Source organism: Tupaia chinensis, unplaced genomic scaffold, assembly GCF_000334495.1.
Source record: "Tupaia chinensis unplaced genomic scaffold, TupChi_1.0 Scaffold000098_3, whole genome shotgun sequence".
Lineage (NCBI taxonomy): Eukaryota > Metazoa > Chordata > Mammalia > Scandentia > Tupaiidae > Tupaia > Tupaia belangeri.
Window position 1 is genome coordinate 2142689 of NW_006159562.1, and position 22898 is coordinate 2165586.

Genomic DNA, 22898 nt, shown 5'->3' on the forward strand with positions numbered 1-22898 from the left:
CCCCCCGGGGTGCTTTCTCACCACCATGTCCCACCCCACCTGTAATGAGTGCATGTACCCTACAGCCAACTAACGAAACAAACAAAGATGAAAACAACCCCACCACCCAGCCAGAGTCATAGCTGTATACACCCAGGCAGCCTCGCCTTCACCTCAGCTTCCGTGCAGGGATACCCACCTGCACACACTGCTGAGAGCCCGGAGAGCACCTCACCCACTACGGGCCCTCCAACGCCATCTCCCTGTCTCTTCTCGTCTACCCTCCCTCCAGTTTTCCTTCCTTTGCCAATATTTATTTACTTAACTTTCACAAAAAGAAAGTGCTATGTATTTAAGAGACTTCAAAGTTATCACTGACAGAAAACACTTCAGAGCATAACCTAAAACCAGCACGAGGAAAAAAAAAAGTCCTTCCTAAAACGCATCAAGTCTAACTACACTCAGAGACAAGTTTTAGGTTGAGAGTTCCAAGATCAGAAATTCTGCCCCATTATTTATTAGCCAACGGGCTAGTAAACGGGGACGATTTACTCTCCGAACTTGACTTTTATTTATAAAATGGGAGTAACAGTACTCCTGCCAGACTTCCTTAATATTCACATGGTGCTTACATATACCACGTGCTGTATCAACCTGTACCGGCACTCCCGCACTCAATCCTCCTGCCACCTCTGATCCTGGGCACTATCATTACCTCCACTTCATAAAAGTATACAGACTGAGGCACAGAGAGATTAAGTCACTTGGCTTAGACTAGGTAACCAATAGCCAGTGCAAAGAGGTTCAAACCTAGGCAGGAGGGCTCCTCAGTCCAAGCCCTTCAGCATATGCCAGGCTGTCTTTGACATGTTGCTCAGGTCAGTTTCCTCACGTCCCTGAGCTACAGGAAGCACTGGGCGAGGTGCACTCTGATTACACACAGAGCAGGTGGCCCAGCTGCTTAATCGTCCAGCGCATTACTGACATGTCAATGGCTATCCCCAGCTGTCACACCAGGCAGCTTTATTTAATTTGTAACTGCAGCTAAATTAATTATATTTGGCTCATCCTGTGTTCAAATTTGATTCTGTCAAATATATTCCATAAAACTGAGGTACCTGATAGCTAGTGAAGATCCCTGACCAAGGGTAATAAACACAGATAAAGCCGCCATCAACACTGGAGCACAGGTGTGTGAACTCTGTCTGCCATTGTCAATCCATAATTCATGCAAAATTCATACCACATGTGTTTCAGAACATGGGCTCTGCTATTAAAAATGTTGGGTGTCCCTCCCCTTTGTTAAAGAAAGAAAATCGGGGGCCAGCAGGTGGAGTGGTGGTCAAAGTGCTGGATTCCCACATAGCTGATATCGGTTCAAGTCCAGGACAGGGCGGCTTGAAAATCATACCAGTGCATGTGCATGCATGCCTAAAATCCCAAAAGGAGAAAGGACCGTGGCACAGCAATCCCCCCAGGGATGATTTTTCACTTTCCCTCTCTCTCTCTGTCTCTGTCTCTGTCTGGCAAGTATACATGCCCTATGGCAAAAACCTTAAAAAGAAAAAAAAAAAAGAGAAAATCGATCGTAGGCGGAGAACCACTTCTTTTGGGAAGCCCTACAAAACAGTGATTAACACACAGATTTGGAGTTAGACTTTCATTTGAATCCCAGTCCTCTGGCTACAAGTTGTGGGGTAACTTACCCACACTCTGCATTGCAGAGGCTCTGTCAGGACCTACTTCTGACATCCGTGGTCAGGGTTAATGAGAATACATGTGAAGCAGTAAGTACAGAAAGCCATTTGGTCCAGAACTCCTAACCCTCCTTTACCCTTATGGCTACAGGGAAACAAGTACCCCTTTAAATGGCCCTATTTGTCCTCATTTTCCTTAAGAATTACAGCCCATATATCCCAGCTTGCAACAGCCATTCTTGAACAAGAGCCACTCTCTTCTCCCCCATTTATTAGGTCGTCAGGAAAACTCATAATGTATTTATGTTTTTCTACGCAAAAATGCATCGTGACTTTCCGGATGACCCAATACCAATCAGTCTGTGTTCCTAGGTGCTGTTTTCTCTCTAGTAGTCTGTCGTTCACTTCTGTCCTTCATTATTCTGTTGATAAAACTGGCTCAGAGTTGGCCCATGGCAGCTCCTTCAGGCTGGCCCCTGGTTCCTTGAGACATGTTCCTATCATAAATAACTTAAATAGGGGACCAGCAGTTAGCCTAATGGCTATGTCGCTGGACTCCCATGTAGTCGACCGTGGTTCGCGTCCTGGACCTGGTGGCTTAAAACTCACGCCGGGCGCGTGTGCGTGTGTGCCCAAGATCCCGAGAGGAGAATGGAGGAGAAGGGATTGCGGCGTGACCATCCCCCCTGGGGGGTGATTTCTCGCTTTCTGTCTCTCTGTCTCTCTCTGTCTGTCTGGCGAGCGCACGCGCACTGTAGCGAAAAACCTCTCCAAAAAAAACTTAAATAAGTTATTTAAAAATTAGTTGTTCCCTTTCTTGTTAAAAAGATGCAGGTTACATATTTCAAAAGCATTTATCCACAACTGTTTCCTAACTTGACCGTCTGACTTAAAAACCTGCCCTGTACACTACCATTCTGGGAAAATTCTTCAGATGCTCAATGAAAGACACTGTCACACACAAAAAAGATGCACCCCATAATGATGTTTGGGTCAGTGACAGACTGCACATACAATAGTTTCACAGATTATAATGGAGATGAAGAATTCTTATAGCCTGGAGCCAGCGGGTAGGTAGTATGGTGGTTAAGGCTCTGGACTCCCAGAGGGCTGACTGAGGTTGAGTCCTGGACCTTGAAAAACCACACCAGATGCATGTGCATGCATGCCCAAGATCTGCAGAGGAGAACGGAGGAGGAATGCAGTATGGTCATTCCCCCCATGGAGGGTGATTTCCCACCTTCTCTGTCTGTCTCTGGCGAGCACAGGCGCCCTATGGTAAAAACCTTTAAAAAAAAAAAAATTCTGTCATCTAGTGACATCACAGCTGTCCAAACTTCAAGTGCATCACATTCTGCTGTGTTTGTGCTGGGTGGGGTGGGGGGTGTGAACAGACCTATGTGCTGCCAGCCCTATGAAAGTCCGTACGATTATGAACAGTGCATAAGACCAGATAATAACAGGCTGTGTTACTGGTTCGTGTGGTTATTATACTGTACTTCTGCTATTCTAGTGTACTCCTTCTACCTGTAGGAAAAGACTGGGGCCAGAGAGTGGTGGTGCAGTGGTAAAGCGTGATGCTCTGCGAGGCAAACCCTCATAGGAAAGTTACGGGTTCACACCCAGACCGCTCTGAGTTCAACCAGCACCTGTGTGCCTATGGCGTGGACTAGCTGAAGCTAAGGGCGGACTGTGGTGTGTTTAGGCGTGCTACTTCTCTCTCACGCTCACTCACGGGCTAAATAAATGACACTTTTGGGGTAAAAGGAATGTTTACTGTAAAGAGTAGGCTGCGTTACGCGGGCAGCAGCCTCAAACATCCCGTGTTACTGCATCTCTTGATTGCATCATGTTCTCTTGAGCTTGATTGAATCACAAGTTGTTTTGTTTGATTGTGGCCATTCCAGTAGAACAACATGTGGCAATAGAAGAAATGATATTGATGATCCTGACTCTGTATAAGCTAAGCAAATAGACTGCTTGTGTCTTCTTTAGCTTTTTAAACTTTTTTCTTTGTAGTTTTGCTATAGGGCACATGTACTCACTGGAGAGACAGACAGAAAGTGAGAAAGCACTCCCCAGAGGGGATGGTCACACTGCAATCCCTCCTCCTCCATCCTCCTCTCTTAGGATTTCGGCCATACACGCACACATGCCTGGTGTGATTTTTCAAACCACTGGGTTTAGGACTTGAACCTTGCGGTTGGCCCTCAGATCTAGCTGCCTTAACCTCCATGCTGCTTGCAGGCCCTATGCCTTCGTTTTTGACAAAAAAAAAAAAAAAAAAAAAAAGTTTAAAAAGTTAAAAAGATAATTGAATACAATAAAAGCTTATAGAATAAGGATATAAAGAAAAAGCAGGACCAGCCAGTGGCATGGTGATTAAGGTAGATGCAAGTCACATGGCTGACCGTGCAGTTCAAGACCGAGACCTGGTGGCTTGAGAAACAGGTCAGGCACGTGCTCATGTGTGTCCAAAATTCCGAAAAGTGCCATGAAGGAGAAGGGATTTCAGTGTGGACATTCCTAATTGGGGGGAGGGGTACTTTCTCACTTCCCCTCTCTCTCTGTCTCTCTCCAGCAAGCACATGCATACTCTAGTTAATTTTTTTTTTAAGTAGTTTTGGGGACCAGCAGTTAGCATAATGGCAATGTCACTGAACTCCCATGTAGTCGGCCACGGTTTGAGTCCTGGACCCGGTGGCTTAAACTCACGCCAGGCACGTGTGTGTGCGTGTCCAAGATTCCGAGAGGAGAATGGAGGAGAAGTGACTGCTGCGTGGCCATCCCCCCAGGGGGTGATTTCTCGCTATCTGTCCGTCTCTTTCTGGCGAGCGAGCGCACGTGCTCTATAGCAAAAATCTCTCCAAAAAAAAAAAAAAGTATTTTTATATAGCTGCATGTGCTTTTGTTTTAAGGTAAGTGTTATTGCAAATGTCAAAAAATGTAAAAGAATTTAAGATTATTAAGTAAAAAGGTTACAGTAAGCAATTATTATTAAAGATACAAAATTTTAAACATGGAGTGTAGCCTAAGCTCACAGTGTTTATGACAGCTACGGCTGTGTACAGCAATGTCTTAGGCCTTCACATTCACTGAACACTCAGTGACTCGCCCAAAGCAACTTCCAGTCTTGCAACCACCATCTGTGCCCTGTTCTAGTGTACCGGTTTTAATCTTTTATACCATATTTGTTCTGTACCTTTTCTGTGTTTCGATACACGATACTTACCACTATTTTGCACTTGCCTACGACAATCAGAACAGTCACAGTAATCTGCTGTACAGGTTAGCAGTCTAGGAGCACTAGGTGCCACACACAGCCCCATGTAGTAGGCTGTACCACCCAGGTCCATGGAAGTCCATGCTACGATGTCTGCTTGACACCCTTCTCATAATGCATCCCTGTCATTAAGTGATGCATGGCAGTAATTGACAGGGAATCAATAGCAAATTATAAAAGAAACCCCCAACAAAACAATTTACCCTGTGATTACATATATGTTTACTGTTAAGTTTACAAAGCTGCTCAAATGCCCCTTTTAAACTCACATTCTTTTGCCTTATTCTGACTAAAGATCCCAAACAGGCAAGCAGGCAGCCAAGTGAAGGCAATACGTGAAGGAGAGTCGGTTCTTCTGCTCTCTGAAAAAGTAAGGAAGAGCACTAGCAGCTCTCGGAGAACTGCTGTATTGATAGAACTGAGACAGTGATAAGAAGAGTCCACTTTCTACTAAGACTCCAGAGTTTAAAAGTTACGATTTAAAGAACTGGGTAAAAAAATTGCCAAACGGGGGCCAGCCAGTGGCTCAATGGTCAAGGTGGCTGGACTGCACATAGTCAACAGAGCAGTTTGAGTCTCAGACCTTGAGACTTGAAAAACATGTAGGTGACAGGGAATAGCAAGTGGCGTGGTGGTTAAAGTGCTGGACACTCCCACATGGCTGACCACAGTTTGAGTCCCAGACCTGGTAGCTTGCTTTTTCACTTTCCCTTTCTCTCTCTATCTCTCTCTGGTCAAAATTTAAACAACATGTAGGTATGTGCACATGCATGCCCAAAAATCCCAAGAGGAAAGTGGATGGCATGGCCATTACCCCCAGGGGTTATTTCTCATTTTCCTCTTTTTCTCTGTCTCTGTCTCCCACAAGTGTACATGTCATATAGCAAATCTAAAAAATAAAAAGTAAAAAAAAAAGAACAACAAAAACCAAGTCAAACCTGACCTAAATCTTTTGATTTAAACCACAGGAGGTGCTTCCAGATCCTAGATCTCTTACTGAGGAAGTTAGTTACCTCTAATTATGCAACCCGTGAAGCTCGCGAGAGTGTGATGCAGGGCAGACCTGCATGGAGTATTACAGTCAGGCTTCAGTGCTAAAGGTCACAGAAGCAGAGAAATCTGTTCAGGGCAACGATCATTAGGAAGGTGGAATGGATAAGCAGTGAGTGAAATGTTTATCTCCCTTCTCCCATATGTGGGGAAGAGCTGCCCAGCAATGGAAGCCCAGACCAGACTAAACACAGGGAAACAAAAGCCTGCAGCCTTCCAATTCAGTCCTAACAGCAAGTCTCACGACTACATTAACCTCCGGCCAAACTGGCAAATTAAAAAAATTGGGAGTCTCAGCTCCTGTTCTTCAAGTTGTCTTAGATTTTTAAGACAGGGCTGATGGTACTTATCCTGCTGCTGCCTCCAACCCTCCCAGTTCAGCTTTTTAAAATAAAGATCCCCTTTTTGCCTCTCTAGCTCCTCCACAAATCTCATTTTTCCAAATATCAGGACAGAGGTTTGATGATTCAGCTAATTCACAGTTATTAATCATGACGCTTAGTCTTTCAAGAAAGCCTATGCATTTTGAAGGGGAAAATGGCAAAGGGATGGGATATGCATTTGGGGGAAACAGATCTCTAACATTTTCTCTGGGTCTTTTGATATCTCGTAACAAAAAAGCAGAAAGCAACCCTTGGGATAATCAGCCTGAGATCATTACAGAGCCTACTGTCCCTTCAGTTTCTTCTCCTTTTGCAAATGTCCATCAAGGCCACAGGACACCCCTAATCTGGGCAAATCAAGTATGATTACTCCAACCCCAACACGTAAAACCTCCTCAGACCAACTGGAAATCACTATTGGAGGATGATCCACATGTGAGAATAAGCACGACTCACAAAGTCTCAATTATTTCATCTAAGGCTAGTGTTGGAAGTATTAAGTAAGTTTCTCCTTTTCATTTAAAATATTATTTTCACACAATTACTTACAATCACTGTGTATACTACATTTTTTATTTACTGTAGCAGATGTTTTTCTAAGGTTTAGAAAATTGCTGTTTTTTTCTTTAGCCATGACTCTGGGTTGTTGGGGTTTTTTTTGTTTTTTTGTTTTTTTTTTCACTGCCAGAGGGTGCATGTTTTTGCCAGAGGGAATGAGGCATGTGCACTCCCCAGTGGGGTGTAGTGATGTCATTGATACATTTTCCTCCATTTCTCCATCTCATCAGGATTTGGGGCAGGCAGAGCACACACATTCAGTGTGTTTTTCAAGCCACTGGGGCTGGGATTTGAACCACATCAGCCATGTGGGATTCAGCTTTCTATGCACAACGCTCAACCAGTACTCTATGGGGCCAGCCCTGGGGTTTGTTTTTAACAGCTGCTAGTGGGTTGATGTTCATTCTACCCTAAGAACTAGCAGTGGTAGGTGGAAGAAAGCTGCACTTTAAATTAATGAAGACGATCTGAGAATATCTTCTCTTGTCCACCTAATATTGCAGAAACAGAATAAGAAAAGCAAACATAAAGGAGAATGGTCAGGAGAGCAAAAGTTTGAAAGAAACTTTATATAATCTATAGGCTACTGTCTGAAAAGTTCAAACCAGAGATTTGGCCACAAAAAAATTCCACTAAGAAACAAATCACATTGGATGTCTCCATCAATTGATGTAATTTATGTACTTCTAAAATTTATGAAAAAATAACAGCTGAAGCTATCTGTTCATCAAATTAACAAATAACCTCAAACAACTGTCCCCAAAAATGCAGTAAAGAACCCTTGCTCAGAAAAAGAAATCAAAATGACAAACTTCCATTTTGTTGTGAATTTAAGACTACAGAATGTACTAAAAGATCTGGGTATAAAATCCTATTCATGATTATGTGACTTCATCTGTTTCTGGAAATGTTATAGGTGATGATGGTAAAATTACCAAGCAAAAGACAAACGTCAATGATAAAATCCTGTGGAAACTCCACGACCACTCAGATGTGTGTTAAGCTGGGCCAGAAGTATAAATGCTTTTTTCAAAAGAGAGCTCCCACACAGACTGAAGAATCTTGGAGCCCTGAGTAGATGTGGAAGAGCAACCCCAAGGAAGCAAGGGCATCCTCCTCGCCCCAGGGACCTCTCCCACAGGGTATCTCTACAAACTCCCTCAACAGTTCTCCTCCATCACGTATTCATCAGGCACAAACGTGATCTGTACCTCACAACTTTCAAAACTTGTCTTCCTTCATCTCAATGTTATATTTGTCTTTCTTCCGCACCAACAGAATCAGAAAAATATCCAGGCTAGGATTACAAACACATGACAATTATACAGTCATATATTTGTATTACAGTAACACCTACAAACCTCCTATGTACTAGTTTTTCTATCTTGATCTCTTATTTTCATGTGTTTCCCCTGGTCTACGTTATTAGTTATACTTCTCTGTTATTATAGCACTACCTGTAAAATGACTAAAACCCCTTGAGCAATGGAATATGCCTAGACATCAGCATGCTTTTCCACATGGGCTGGAAAAGGGTGTCCAGGTGTGCTAGAATGAATGAGGAGCTTTGTCATGACTATTCTCAGGTTTGTAAGAATGAGCTGCATCCTCTGTCCACACCTCTATTCTTTGATTTGGCACACAGTGCTATAATTACATGCCAGCCTTTCTGGGACAGGCACAGTTCCTGAGAAGTCATTAATGTGTCATAAAAGTCTGGATGAACAGAAATTTAGATGTACATGTTGATAGGGTATAATGCCTTTTCTGAATTTACAGTAAAGAAGAATCCCAAATCTTCAAAACAAAACAGTCACATTGGCACAGACAGGAAGGCACTGCTGTATGAGGCTCAGATTGGTCCCAGACCAACCTAAAGATGCGAGGAGTGGTGGACTCCACCTGTAATCCTGTCTCACTGGGATGCTGGAGAAGGAGGAGAATTTGCAGCTATGAGAGACACTGTCAAAAATACCTTTTTATCTTTCTCTCCCCACTATATTAAAAACAAAAACAAACTTCAATTTGACTAAAGTTTTGTTATCACTGATTCATATAAAAACAAATTCACAGTACAGTAAAGTAACATTTTTAAAAACTTATTAATTGTATTAAATAAACTATATATTCTTCTTTTTAATGTTCCACATGAGAAACTGAGTATACATGAGGGATCGCTGTGGCATCCCCAGGTACCATGGCTGTCATAGGAAAAACACAGTGACTGACTGAGTTGGAAGCTGACCAAGCTGCTTCTTCCTGGAACACCATTTTTTAAAATGGAGATACTTGTAGATTCCCAAGCAGTTGTAGGAATAACACAATCAGAACACTGACATGGATACAGGCAAGACATGGAACATGTCTATCACCCCATCAACCCCTCACTTTGCCCTTTCACAGCCCTACTCACTTCCCTCCTGCCCTCACCTTCTCCGTAACACCTGGCAACAATGAATCTGTTCCCATTTTTATAATCTGAAGACTTTCTCTTCAAGGTAAAATTTACCAAGCCATGAGTTACATGGCGACTGAGGCAAAAAGTCAAAACTTACAATGTTCTGTTAACCATGTAAAGAGGATCATAGGTCTATTTTAATTTTAAACAGCTGGTAGGCATTACACTAAAAATTAAAGCACTCAGGGGTGTTATTTGAAAGATCAAAACTAGAATGCAAACTTTGAAGCACAGGTTTAATGTGGCCTTTTGAGCTGATTAAGTTTAAAGATAATTTTTTTCAAGAACCGTGTGAAAAACACAAGGCCAGATCCAGTCTTGGTGGCTGACATTGCTACCTGGCAGGCCGAGGCCATATGGGAGGCTGGGTTAGATTCCCAATCCTACCTGAATAGACTAGTCACAATGGTGCACACCTGCAATTCCAGCTACTTGTGAGGCTGAGGTATAAGGATCACAACACAGTAAGACTCTGTCTAAAAAATACCATACATGGGCCAGCAGGTGGTCAAGGGGCTGGACTCCCACATGACCAACTGTGGTTCAAATCCCAGACCTAGTGGCTTGAAAATCACACTGGGCACAGGTGCATGCATGTCCAAAATACTGAGAGAATGAAGGAGAAAGGATTGTAGTGTGGCCTTCATTCTCTCAGTATTTTGGGCATGCATGCACCTGTGCCCAGTGTGATTTTCAAGCCACTAGAGACAAACTGAGAGACAACACCCCCAACAGGGTCCTGACATTGTAATCCACCCCCAGCTTCAGCCAGCCCCAGATCACAGGCACATATGAGCCCATCGAAACTCATGGGGTTGCAAGTCACAAACCTGAGACCCAATATATGAGTGGGCCTTGTGGAGTGGTGTTTTACCATGGTACCACTACACAGGCCCCTGATGCAGACTTCTAAGTAACACTGGAGGCCCAGCTGCAATTATCCTTGCTGCTAAAATGCTGTGCCCAGCAGGCTAGGGTTTCATAGGAGGCTCAGTCTGATTTCTAGTCCAACCTAAAGGTTGGCCATGGTGGCATACACCTGTCATCTCAGCTACTGGGGATGCTGAGACAGGAGGTCTGAGACAGTGAGACTCTGTCTTTAAAAAAAAAAAAAAAAGGAAAAAAGAAAAAGGGCAAATGGAATAAAGTCTCCATGAAGGTATTTTAATAGCAGCAGATAGCAACCAAATGGTCTTCTCCATACCACAGAGAGATGACTTACTTAGCCACTGTCAGCATTTACTCTGGTGAAGAAAAGGAAACCCTATACTTAATTCAACCACTAATAAGTAGCCTCAATTCTGAAGACTTAGTCAAAGCACAAGGAAGCAGTCCACCTGTTACATCAGCAACAGTTACAGTCTTCAGAAGCGCCATGACTTTCCTCTTTCCTGTTCATGTGTACACAGCAGCAGAAAATTAAATTGCTGCTATTTCCTACTTTCTCGAAGATATATTTTTCAGTCATGATCACAGTAGTATTTTTTTATTTGTTTCTTTAGACTTTTTTTTGGTGTAGGATGAGTGTACTCACCGGAGAGAGACAGAGAGAGGGGGAAAGTGAGAAAATCATCCCCCGGGGGGATGGCCACTCGTTATCTTTTCTCCTCTGTTCTCTCAGGATTTTGGACACACAAACACACATACCCAGCATGTTTTTCTGGCTGTCAGGTCTGAAACTTGAACTGAGGAGTCAGCCATGTGGGACCCAGCACCTTAACCATGACATCACCTACTGGCCTAGTACAACATTGCCTTCTAACCCTAACCCTGCCATTGTTAACTACTGAGTAAGTTGCTGCAAAGTTTTTCCTGTAAGTTTCAGATTTTTCCTCATTACTAATTTTATGCTTTAACAACAACAACAACAACAAAAATCACAGATTAAGGAAAATTTACAGTTTCTTAAATCCACGAAATAATGTTTGGTCAAAGAAACAGAGATAGTAAAAGGTACTCAAAGGAACAATAACAAAATTTGCACCAAGTCAAGTTACAAAGCATATCTTTCTCCCCCACTTCCCCACTTAAAGGTATTTCTTGTCCTGGGGCCAGCATGTGGTGTAGGAGTGACATTGCTGGACTCCCACATGGTCAACCATGGTTTGAGTCCCGGACTTGATGGCTTGAAAACCATGCCAGATTGTGTGCATGTGTGCCCAAGATCCTAGGAGGAGAATGCAGGAGAAGGGATTCCAGTGTGGCCATCCCCACACCCCTGGGGGTGATTTCTCACTTTCCTTCCCACTGTCTGTCTCTTATCTCTCTGGCAAGTGCAATCACCCTATGGCAAAAAACTCATAAAAAAGAAAAAAGATACCACATCTTATCAGAGTGCTGATCTTAATAAATACCTGAAAAACAATCCTAGAAAGAGCAAGTCAATTTAGTCACTTTTATAACTGTATCAGAATGTACAAAATGCAAAATGTCAAACGAATTAAGGGACTAACTCATGAGCATTCTTCTTTACGGCAAGAGACAACTTCACCTGAATCACTGGACTTTTAAGACTCGCCTGGACACCATACAGTAGTGGTTCTCAAACTTTAGTGCATCGGAATCCCCTGGAGAACCTGTGAGCCACAGGTTGCTGGCTTTATACCCAGCATTTGAGTTACTAGGCCTATGGAAGAGTTTGCGTTTCTATCCATTTTTGTTGATAGGCACTTAGGCTGATTCTACAGTTTGGCTAATGTGAACAGTGCTGCAATAAATGCGGGAATGCAGCTATCTCTTCCCCATAATGATTTCCTTCCCTTGAGTATGGGTTGCTGGAAAAGTCACGATGCAATTTTTGCATAGAAAAAAATACATCGTGACTTTCCCGACAACCTAATATATACTCAGTAGTGGGATTACTAGACCGTGCGGTAGTTCTACTTTTCACTGTTTGAAGAACTGCCATATTGTTTTCCAAACTGGCTGCACTAATTTACAATATCATCAACAGTGCACATGTACAAGGGATTCTTTGACTCTGCGCTCTCACCAACACTTATCATTCATCTTTTTTTTTTTTTTTTAATATTTTGTTTCTTCCACGAGAGAAAAAGGGAGAGAAACAGGCACCTCTAATAGAGTTCTCATGCCACAATCCACCCCTAGCCTCAGTCAGCCAGCATCACAGGGTGTGCATGTGCTTATGGGGAGACTTCTAGATGTGACTCCGGAACCTTCTCATGTGGGTCCAGCATCACAAAGTGCCAGGTTACGGGTGCATCACGGCTGTCGACCTGTATCGCTTATCCTTTTCTATAACAGCCATTGTAACAGACATGAGGAGGTATCTCATTGTGGCTTTAATTTGAATTTTCCTGCTTATTAATGACATTGAGCATATTTCCAAATGGAATACTATTCAGCCTTTAAAAAGAAGAAAATTCTGCCGTTTGTGTCAACATGGACATTATGCGAAGTGAAGTAAGCCAGCCGTACACAGGAAGACAAAGACACGGGATCTCACAGGGCTGAACCCACGGAAGTAGAGAACAGAATGGTGGTTACTGCTGGCTGCAGCGGCAAGGAGCAAGATGATGTTGGTGAAAGGGTACAAGGTTTCCGAGAAGGACAAAGAAGTTTTGGTGATCTATTGCACAGGTGATTAGAGTTAATGAGAATGTACCACATACTGCAAGGCTGCAGGAAAAAAAGTTTGACCTGTTTTAATGTTTTTACCACAAAAAGTGACAGGTATGAGAGGTGACAGGTCAATTAGCTGGGCTGATCATTCCATGGACACATGTATTGCAACATCACGTTGTATCATAAATAAATATCTTTCTGTTGATTAAAATAATAACAATTTGCAATTCTGACAAGTTCAGAGGTGATACTGCTTCTAGTCTGGGAACCACACTTAGAAAACCAGTTCACAGGGGCCAGCAGGTGGCCGGGTGGTTAAGATGCTGGACTCTCACATGGCTGACCGAGGTTCAAGTCCTGGACCTGGCAGCTTATTTTCTCATTTTCCCTTTCTATCTCTCTCTCTGGCTGAATTAAAAAATAACAGTAACAAATTAAGTAATAAATAATTCTTTAAAAAGATTAGAAAACCAGTGCCCTAAACCTTCTAGATACTCTTATTAATTTCTGTGGAGTTTTTCTTAAGAGTTCTGGGAACTGTAGGAGAAAACACCAACTTGGGGAGACTTAATTATCTCGTACTTATGCTGCTGCATTGCTCTTTGAAATCCTCCATCTGAGGTAAAATAGCTGTGTGGTTCAAAGCAATTTGCTGTTGCACTGTGTATCTGCAGCGTGGAATTCCAGATGCTCTTCTTCCTGCTCCACAGAAACAATGCCAGTGTGCTGCATGCAGTTCTACAGAGGGAAAGTGTCTATTTGATTCATGGAGTATAAGCCCATCTGAACTTTGTCTGGTGGGGGTGGGGAGCTTCTCCCTATGAGGTATAGGGGCTGCTTCACTGTGGTCTCTAGAAAAAGTCCCTTTGTTCCAGGTCTCACATCAGCCACTTCACAACCTGAAAAGTGTAAGCAAAATTCTGATATGTTCAAATTAAATAAATCTTACCTCAGCCTCTAAGTTTCCCAGAGCTATTTCATTCTATGCATGGCTCACATAATTCTTCGGTAAAGAGGAGGATGAAAGGACATTTGTGGAGTCTCAAAATGCCTGTTTCGGCGAGTTTTCTACCTCCTAGCAAAGCTTTTATTAGGGTACATAAATGATGAAGCCTAACAATATGATCTCAATATTGGTTTTAACTTTTCATACTGTGTCAGAGGCGCTAATAATAGCAATGAAATGACCAAAGAAGGGAAGATAATGTTCAAAGTGCACAGACAAAACAAAAAGCTCATCTCTCTTTTTTATTTTTTTAAGAGTTTTTTTCCAAGGCCAGCAGGTGACAGTGATGGTTGGGGGCACTGGATTCCCACATGGCTGACCATGGTTAGAGTCCCAGACTTGGTGGCTTGCTTTCTTACTTTCTCTCTTGCTTTCTCTCTCTTTCTCTAGTCAAACTGAAAAATGATGATAATAAATACATACATACATACATACATAATTCTTTTTAAAAAAAGATATATATATTTTTTTCTCCTTAGGGCTAGTGCACTTGCTGGAGAGGTTGAGAGATAGAGAGTGAGACAGAAAGTGAGAAATCACCCCCTGGGAATATGACCACACCGCAATCCCTTCTCCTCCATTCTGCTCCCAAGATCTTGGGCATCCACACATAAGAGCCCAGTGTGAGTTTCAAGCTACCGGGTCCGGGACTAGAACCATGGCTGGCCATGTGAGAGTCCAGCAATGTAACCACTTTGCTATTTGTTGGCTCTTCTCTATCTCTCATCTATCTGTTGTGATTTTTCAAGTTGCCGAGTTTGGGACTAGAATCACGATCAGCCATGTTGGAGTCGGTCACCTTAACCACCATGCCACCTGCTGGCCCCAAAACTCATCACTTAAAAATGGACAAATGACCACACAAATAAAATCCAGCACTTTCATTTAATGACAACAATTTACAAAGCTGTGCTAGTTGCTGAAAACCGAACTTTTAATAATACCTGTGGTTCTTGACCTCATGGAACCTCATTCATTGTCTTGCAGCAAAAACCAACAGAATGGTAAATGTGTAAAGAACGTTGTGATAAAAATGTAAGGAACACTGTGAAGAAATTCAGGATGCTATGGGAAACAGCCTTCTGGAGGGTGGAAAGGAGGGTATCAAGAAAAGTTTTCCCACTGCAAGTGACCTCCATTAAGCTTAGATTAGGAGGATAAGTCAGAGTGAGCCAGGCAAAGAGGCAAGAGAGTTACAAGCAGGGAGCAGGGCGTCGAGTGTTTCTGTAGACTGGAGCACACAAAACACAGAAGAGTGGGAAAGAAGAACCAGAATGTGCAGAGCCCTATAGGAAACTTCCCAGGATCAACAGGAAGCAAGAAGGTAACAAGATCATCTACACCTTTAAGGCGTATGCTCTGAGGCCATAAGGAAAGATCCTGGGTTCGTGTCCCAGGGCCTCCTTGAGCATCCCAAGAGTGCATTCATGTACCCATGATCCTGGCCAGCTTGGACTGCAGGGGGGATCACACCATCAAGATCCTATTGGGACTGCCTTTCTTTTTCTCTGTCTCTCCCTCATAGGAGAAATAAATAAGAGCTTAAAAAAAAGTCGCCCTCTGTAGTGGAAATAACGGGTTTGGAGGTATCCACTTAGGAAGCGATTGCTGTAACAAGGTGGCTGCAGAGTGACCGGGAGGTGCAAGAGGAAGGCACAGCAAGGTGTTTTCTACACAGTGAAAACTGGCTTCAGAGCATATTTTGTGTCGAATGCCTCTATTTTATAGTTGTGTGACACGCAGGCCAATTTGTAAGGGGCCTCAGTTTTGTTGCATGTTCAATAGGATTAAAATGTTCTCTACGTAACTCTTGAAAATACTATGGGAATCAAAAAATACTTAAGTAATCTGATTTGTACATATTACTTATACATTACTTTTTATTCTCCAAAACTCTTAGCTCCATTTCAATTTGTTTAAAAGCAAACTACATATCTCTGCACTGATCCCCCTCTTCCTCCCCCCACCCCCCCCAGTTAACATAATAGCTGTTATAACAAGCAGGAAAAAAAAGTCTATATGAGAACTAATAAGGAGATTTAACCAGTTGTTGCGAAACAAACAAAAAAGACAATTGTGCTCCTAGTCACAAGTCAGTATAACAAAATGTAGCTTTTAAAAGATACAATAAAAATAAGTTACCTAGAAATAAATCCAAGAAAAGATGTGTAAAAGCTGTAATAGGGACACCTTAAATAGTATTAGAAAATATTACCATCACAAACAAAATTATATCAACCCTCCCCAAACGAAATAAATGAAATTCCAATAAATCCCTAGAGGATTTTTTTTTTTACAGAACTTGACAAAATAATCCTAAAGTGTATAATATAGAAAGCCCAAAAAGATAACGTTGAATGAATAGAACAACAATGTAATACAGAAAAAAAGAATTAAATGTAGAAAAAAAAACACAGTATAAAAATCTTAAAATACAGAAACTAATACTACAATCGTCATGGCTTCATTCATGTGAAATAACAGTATAAAGACATGCACGGCAATATTAAACACCAAATTCAGAATAGAAGGTGCTGATGGGAATGGGCTCAGAGGGGCATAAAGAGACGTTTCAGGTCATGTGGAATCTGATTTCTTAAACTGAATGACGACACAAAGATATTTCTTATATCACTCCTAGTCATTAAACTTTTTTTGTATGCCTTAAATAGTCTACAAAACTACAGAAAAAAAAACAACCTACAGTCTTTTATTTGAAAACCATGATATTATAACATTATCTAGCTTAGTAGTTCTAGAATATCAATACAATAGCTATGTAGACCTCGTGGAGTAGCTGGTAGCAAACCAAACTGCAATGCGGAAACCACATGGCTGACCTTGGGTTCAGATCCTCTAGTCAGCCTAAAGACAATCTGGGTGCATGCACATGTACTCAAGAGCCTGAGGAGCTGGAGGGCCAGAGGAAGGGGATCACAGTGTGGCGAGACTCTGTTGAGAGTGCTCCTCTCTTCTCTTTCTCATGTGCAAGCATGTGCTATTATGAATAAAACTGATGGCCTTTTAAAAAATCTTAAGAGGTTATTGGGACCAGCAGTTAGCGTAATGGCTATGTCACTGGACTCCCATGTAGTCGACCACGGTTCACGTCCCGCACCCGGTGGCTTAAAACTCACGCCGGGCGCGTGTGCGTGCGTGTCCAAGATCCTGAGACGAGAATGGAGGAGAAGGGATTGTGGCGTGGCCATCCCCCCTGAGGGGTGATTTCTTGCTTTCTGTCTCTCTGCCTCTCTCTGACTGTCTGGCGAGCACATGCACCCTACAGCAAAAACCTCTCAAAACAAACAAACAAACAAATATATATATATATATATATATATATTAGAGGTTATTATGGAGCCAGGTGTGGTGCAGTAATAACACGACGACTCACATGGGAAAGGTCCTGGGTTCACATCTCAGAACCTCCCTGAGCATTCCCTGAGCGACCAAGCTGGCTGAGATTAAGGGTGGATCACGTGATAAGGACCCTGTTGGCAGTGCCTCCCCCTTCTCTTTTATGATCTTTCTCTCTCATGGAGGAAACAGACTTGACCCAAAAAATCAGGTGTATTAGTACCACATTAAAGAGATTTTTGCTGTAAGGCACAACAGAGAAACAGAAAGCGAGAAGTCACTCCGGGTGAGGGGGATAGCCACGCTGCAATTCCTTTTCCTCCATCCATTCTCCTCCCACAGACATGCCCAGCATGAGTTTCAAGTTGCTGAGTCCAGGATTCAAACCACAGTTGACAACACGGGAGTCCAGTGCCTTACCACTACGCCACCTACTGGCCCCCAGCAATGACAATTTTTATAACCTGCTTCTAAGAAATAAACTAGAGAAGCGAGGAGCTTCTCTTTAACTAGAAAGAATGAAGCTGCTAAAATGTATGAAACACTCAAGGGTACACACACAAATAAAATTTCCCCAAATATTTAGAATTACAAGTAAATAGAAAAAGATAATTCTGATGTTCCAAACAGCAGTAATCTGCTATGGGCCCATAAACATGTGAACATGAGGGACTCACTTACCAGGGCTTTCTACTCGCTTATAGTGGTAGGGATTGATGCAGACTTCCTTCTGCTTGGAACCAAAAGGGAACTCACAGCATTCCAGTGGCTTCAGTTCATGGTGGCTCTGCAGATCGGGCCAGCGCCACACACGGCAGTAAATGACGTGAGGCAGGCCCTTGCGGTGGGAAACCTGCAGCCTGCCATCCAGGGAGCGGGGGATAGTGACACAGTTACTGGGCTGCCCTGGGCAGCTCAAGGCCTTTTCCAGTTCCTCCATGGCGCCTTTCTTTTTCTTCAGTTTTTTCACCAAGGCATCGACAGCTTTCTCTGCCCACTTTTCTTCTTCATCACCCTGTTTCCATCCAAGCAGTCTCTTCACAGCTGGACTTGTGAAGGAAAATAAGCTCGTCACATTCATAATGGCTATACTAGATATATCCTCCCAAGAGATGGTGAAATAAAGGAGTCTCTAGATGCACACGGACAGCAGAAGAGATTCCGTGTGTTCACGTAGGATTCTCTTCAACTTCTTGGTTTGAGGCCCTGAAGAGCAGAAACTACCATTCCTCCTATATCAGGATAAAACCCAAAGCCTGTACCTGGAAGAGAAAAAAAAGAGGGAAAAAATGCTTCAAGTCGTCTCTATCACCCAATAACTTGAGAAACTACCATGTGTCAGGTACTATTTTCAGTGTTTTTATGTATCAGAGCAGTCCCCAAACCCCGGGCCACAGAATGGTATCATCTGTGGCCTGTTAGGAGCTGGTCATACAACAAGAGGTAGGCTGCGAGTGACTGAGTGAAGTTTCATCTGTATTTGCAGCTACTCCCCATTGCTGGCATTATGGCCTGAATTCTGCTTCCTGTCAGATCAATGGGAGTATTGGATTCTCACAGGCATTCAAACCCTCTCGTGAACTATACATGCAAGGGATCTAGGCTCTGCACTGCTTATGAGAATCTAATGCCTGATGATCTGGGGTGGAACTGAGGCAGTGATGCTAGTGCTGGGGAGTGGCTGCAAATACAGCATTATGATGAGTTGTATAATTATTTCATTATATATACAATGTAATGATAACAGAAAGAAAGTGCACAATAAATGTAATGCACTTGAATCATCCTGAAACCACACCCCACACACACACTGTGCCCCACCTCCCGCCTGTGGAAAAATTGTCTTCCACAAAACCAGACTTTGGTGCCCACAAGTCAAAGACCACTGTATTAGAGAATGCCAAGGACTGAATGGTGCTCCTCCCAAGTCGTATGTAGAAGCCCTTCACCCCCTAATGTGACTAGATTTGGTGAATAATTACTTATTTAGAGGTTAAATTACTTATTTAGAGGTCACATGAGTGGGGCCTAATCTGATAGGGTCAGTGATTCTAGTAAGAGGTAGAAAAAGACCACTCCCCTACCCCACCTCCACCCCTGTGCAGGCACTGAGGAAAGGCCAGGAAGACACTGAACCCAGGCAGCTATGACAAGTCAGAAGAGTGCCCTCTCCAGAACCTGAATTGTCTAGAACCTTGATCCTGGACTTTCCAGCCCCCAGAACTGTGAGAAAATAAATCTCTGTTGTTTAATACCCCATTCTATGCCACTTTATTTTGGCAAGCAGAACAGACTAGAACACAGTATCTGACTCTATTAATGATCCTTTGAGCTAGGCAACAAACCATTGTCATTTTACAAAGGAGCGAACTGAGATGCAGTATAAAACGAGTGTGCCACAGTTTGCCCAATTCTGAGACAGAAGCAACAGACACCTCAGTGCAAAAAAGTCTAAATTCTCAACAGATATTGTAATGTTTTATATTTAGAGTCACTTATAACCTCTAAAAACAGTGCATTTTCAACACACATCTCAATCAACAAAACTGAAAACAACAGGAAACAATAAAAGTACTTCAGTCTTAACATCTGTTTTTTGGTTTGTTCCTCAAGTTTTTTCTTTATGCTAAAGAAAAAAGGTTGTTATATTTCTACCATATAAGTGTATGAACATTTTAGGGTATTTTATTTAGTCTGGGCCTATAGGCTATAGAGCAAGTAAAGTAGGAAATTTATTTTCCACTTTTAAAAACTGGGTTTCGGAGACCAGAAGTTAGTGTAATAATGGCTATGTCGCTGGACTCCCACGTAGTCGACTGGAGCTCAAGGCCCTGACCCGGTGGCTTAAACTCATGCCAGGTGTGTGTGCATGCGTGCTCAAGATCCAGAGAGGAAAATGGAGAAGAAGGGATTGCATGGCCACTCCCCCCAGGGGGTGATCTCTCCCTCTCTCACTCTCTCTCTCTCTCTCTCTCTCTTTCTGGTGAGCGCACACACCCTATAGCAAAAATCTTTCAAAAAAAAAAGAAAACAAAAAAAAAAAATTTTAAAAATCTGGGTTTCCTTTTTTGTTTTCCTTTAAATTTTGCCAGAAGGTGTGCACATGCACAGGAGGTGGGGGTGGAGCAAGAAAGCGCCCCAATGGGGAATGGTCATTCCACAATCCCTTCTCCTCCACCTGTTTCCTTTCTAGATTTTGGATAGGCAGGACACACACAGGCTCAGCGTGTTTTTCAAGCCACAGTGTCCAGGTCTCAAACTATATAGTTAGTTATGCAGGATCCAGCCACCTTAACTACCAACTCCTGACCAGCTGGGTTTTAAAAAACAAAAAACAAACAAAATGTTTACTTACTTCTTTGTGCACAAGCAAGACAAACAGCGAGACAGACAGACAGCACCCAAGCAGGTGTGATATTCCACAAATCTGTCTTCACTATAGGAAAATGGCCAAAGGATTCGCTCTTATTTTCCTAGTTTTGGAGCCTAGCACTGTCTGATGCATAGCCAATTCCCCAATAAATGTTTGCTGAATGATTTAGCTCCCTCAAGAACCGTGTGGTATTTCCACTTTAATGCCTTAGGTGACAGGGAGTTAGCTGTCTTCTTTTTTAAGGAAAAGAGCTTCACCCGAATTGTCTAGTTCTTTTGAAGTTGGTATTTTGACAGAAAAGAAAAAACAAAACTATGCTATTATCAAAAGTCACAGTTAGTCAGAGTGTACCTATTGATATGATAATTTACCTTTTTACTAAAGGTTAATTTTGCAAAGGAACAAGAAAGACAACTTTCTAGACAGAATATATTTCTTATTCTGTATATCCTTTCTGTCTACTCCAAAACCAGCTTTTTTTCAATATTTTAACCAACAGCTTTTAGACAGAGGGGATACGTTTACATCAACATTACTTGGGGCTACTTTGAATTCTGATTGGAGCTCGTTATATAAGATAAATGTGTTGACGGGGTAGGAACCACACTTTCTGATCTTCGGGGTAACTCTTCAAATTGCCATTCCTTCAGAAAAAGCTTTCCTGAGTGCCTGTTAAGGGCCTGGCACCCTGTTGGGTGCAGGGATCACAGAGGCAAAGATGGCTATACCTTGAAGGGCCACATGCCAGTGGAAGAGCAGTGTGCAAACAACTAACTCCCAGAAAGCAAATTGCTCACCTGCGTGCAATACCCAAGGACTACGCTGAGATGTCTCCCGAGGCCACCTCCTGCACCTCGGCCAGAGAAAATGCCGTGAGTGTACTAAGGCCAATCACGGGCACAGCACTAGGAGACGAGAAAGCCCACGTAATGTGTATTTGCTCACTATTAGCTGACTGTAACACAGTGAGATAAAGCTGTAAAACAAATGTAAACCATGTAAAAGATCTGAATGTCTGTGCTTCCCCCCAAATCCATGTTGAAAGTCTAACTCCCAAGGTGACAGAGCAGAGGCAGAGCCTCTGGGAAGTGACTGAATATGGAGCCCTCATGAAGGGTTAGTGTCCTTAAGAGACTCTCAAAGAGATCTCCTCCCTTCCACCATGTGAGGTTACAGTGAGGTCCTAGGGGATGAAATGTCCCGTAACAGACACCTAATCTGCCAGCACACTGATCTCAAACCCTGGGCTCCAGAGCTGTCAGCAATGTGCTTCTATTTTTTTATCAGCCTACAGTCTATGGTATTTTATAGCATCCTGACTGGACTCAGAAAGATAAGCAATAATATATAAAAGCAGAAAAGGGGCCAGCTGGTGGCCTGATGGCTAACGTGGCTGGATCCCACATATATGACTGCATGGTTTGAGTCCTGGACCTGGTGGACTGAAAAACACACTAGATGTATGCACATGTGGGCTCAAAATCCCAAAAGGGACAAATGGAGATGCTTTCTCACCTTCCCCAGTGAGTGCACCTAATCTCTGGCAAGTTGAACAAATAAGTAAGAATAAAAGCAGAAAAGAGCAATTCATTTCAAAGGACTTTCAGACTTAAAGGAGGAGACTTTTACAAAATAACAGCACTAATATTTTGAGCACTTATTACATAAATAATGGACAATAATCTAAGGACCTCACATCTATCAACCAGTGTAATCTTAGCAATGAACTCTGAAGTAAACACTATCATCAGCTTCCTCTCTCTACAAGTTAGGTGAATGAAATAGAGAAAAGTGAAATATCTGTCCAAAGTTACACCACTATAAGTAGTACAGCCAGTATCTAAATTTGTCTGTTTGGCTCTGGAGCCTGAATTTTTAAACTACTTTTCTAAATTTCTGATTCTAAAAGACACATGACAGAAATGCTAGAGTGGAATCTGGCTGGAAATGAGTCAAGGCTGATATGAAGGGCAGGGACCAAACTGCGAAGTGCATGTGTTAAATCTTATCCTACAGACAAGCGGAGAGTTTTAAACACAGCATCCCTGTGATTAGATCTCTGTTTGAAGAAGACAGAAGAAATAATAGAGTCAATACAGGAAGAATTTTCATATAGGGAGCAGAAGCAAAACAAAACAAAATGATTAAAAACCTAATGCCACTCCTACC

At 42.5% G+C, this 22898-nt stretch overlaps 1 protein-coding gene across 1 annotated transcript in view; it reads right to left on the bottom strand.

The window, feature by feature from the left end:
- The window catches only part of SMAD1 (SMAD family member 1), a 103467-nt gene that overhangs the window by 50712 nt on the left and 29857 nt on the right, over positions 1-22898 (bottom strand). Inside the window, exon 2 of the mRNA XM_006143472.3 lies at positions 18038-18618. Within this exon, the coding sequence (XP_006143534.1) occupies positions 18038-18437 (400 nt within the window). The 5' untranslated portion in view covers positions 18438-18618. The remainder of the gene's footprint in view (positions 1-18037; positions 18619-22898) is intronic.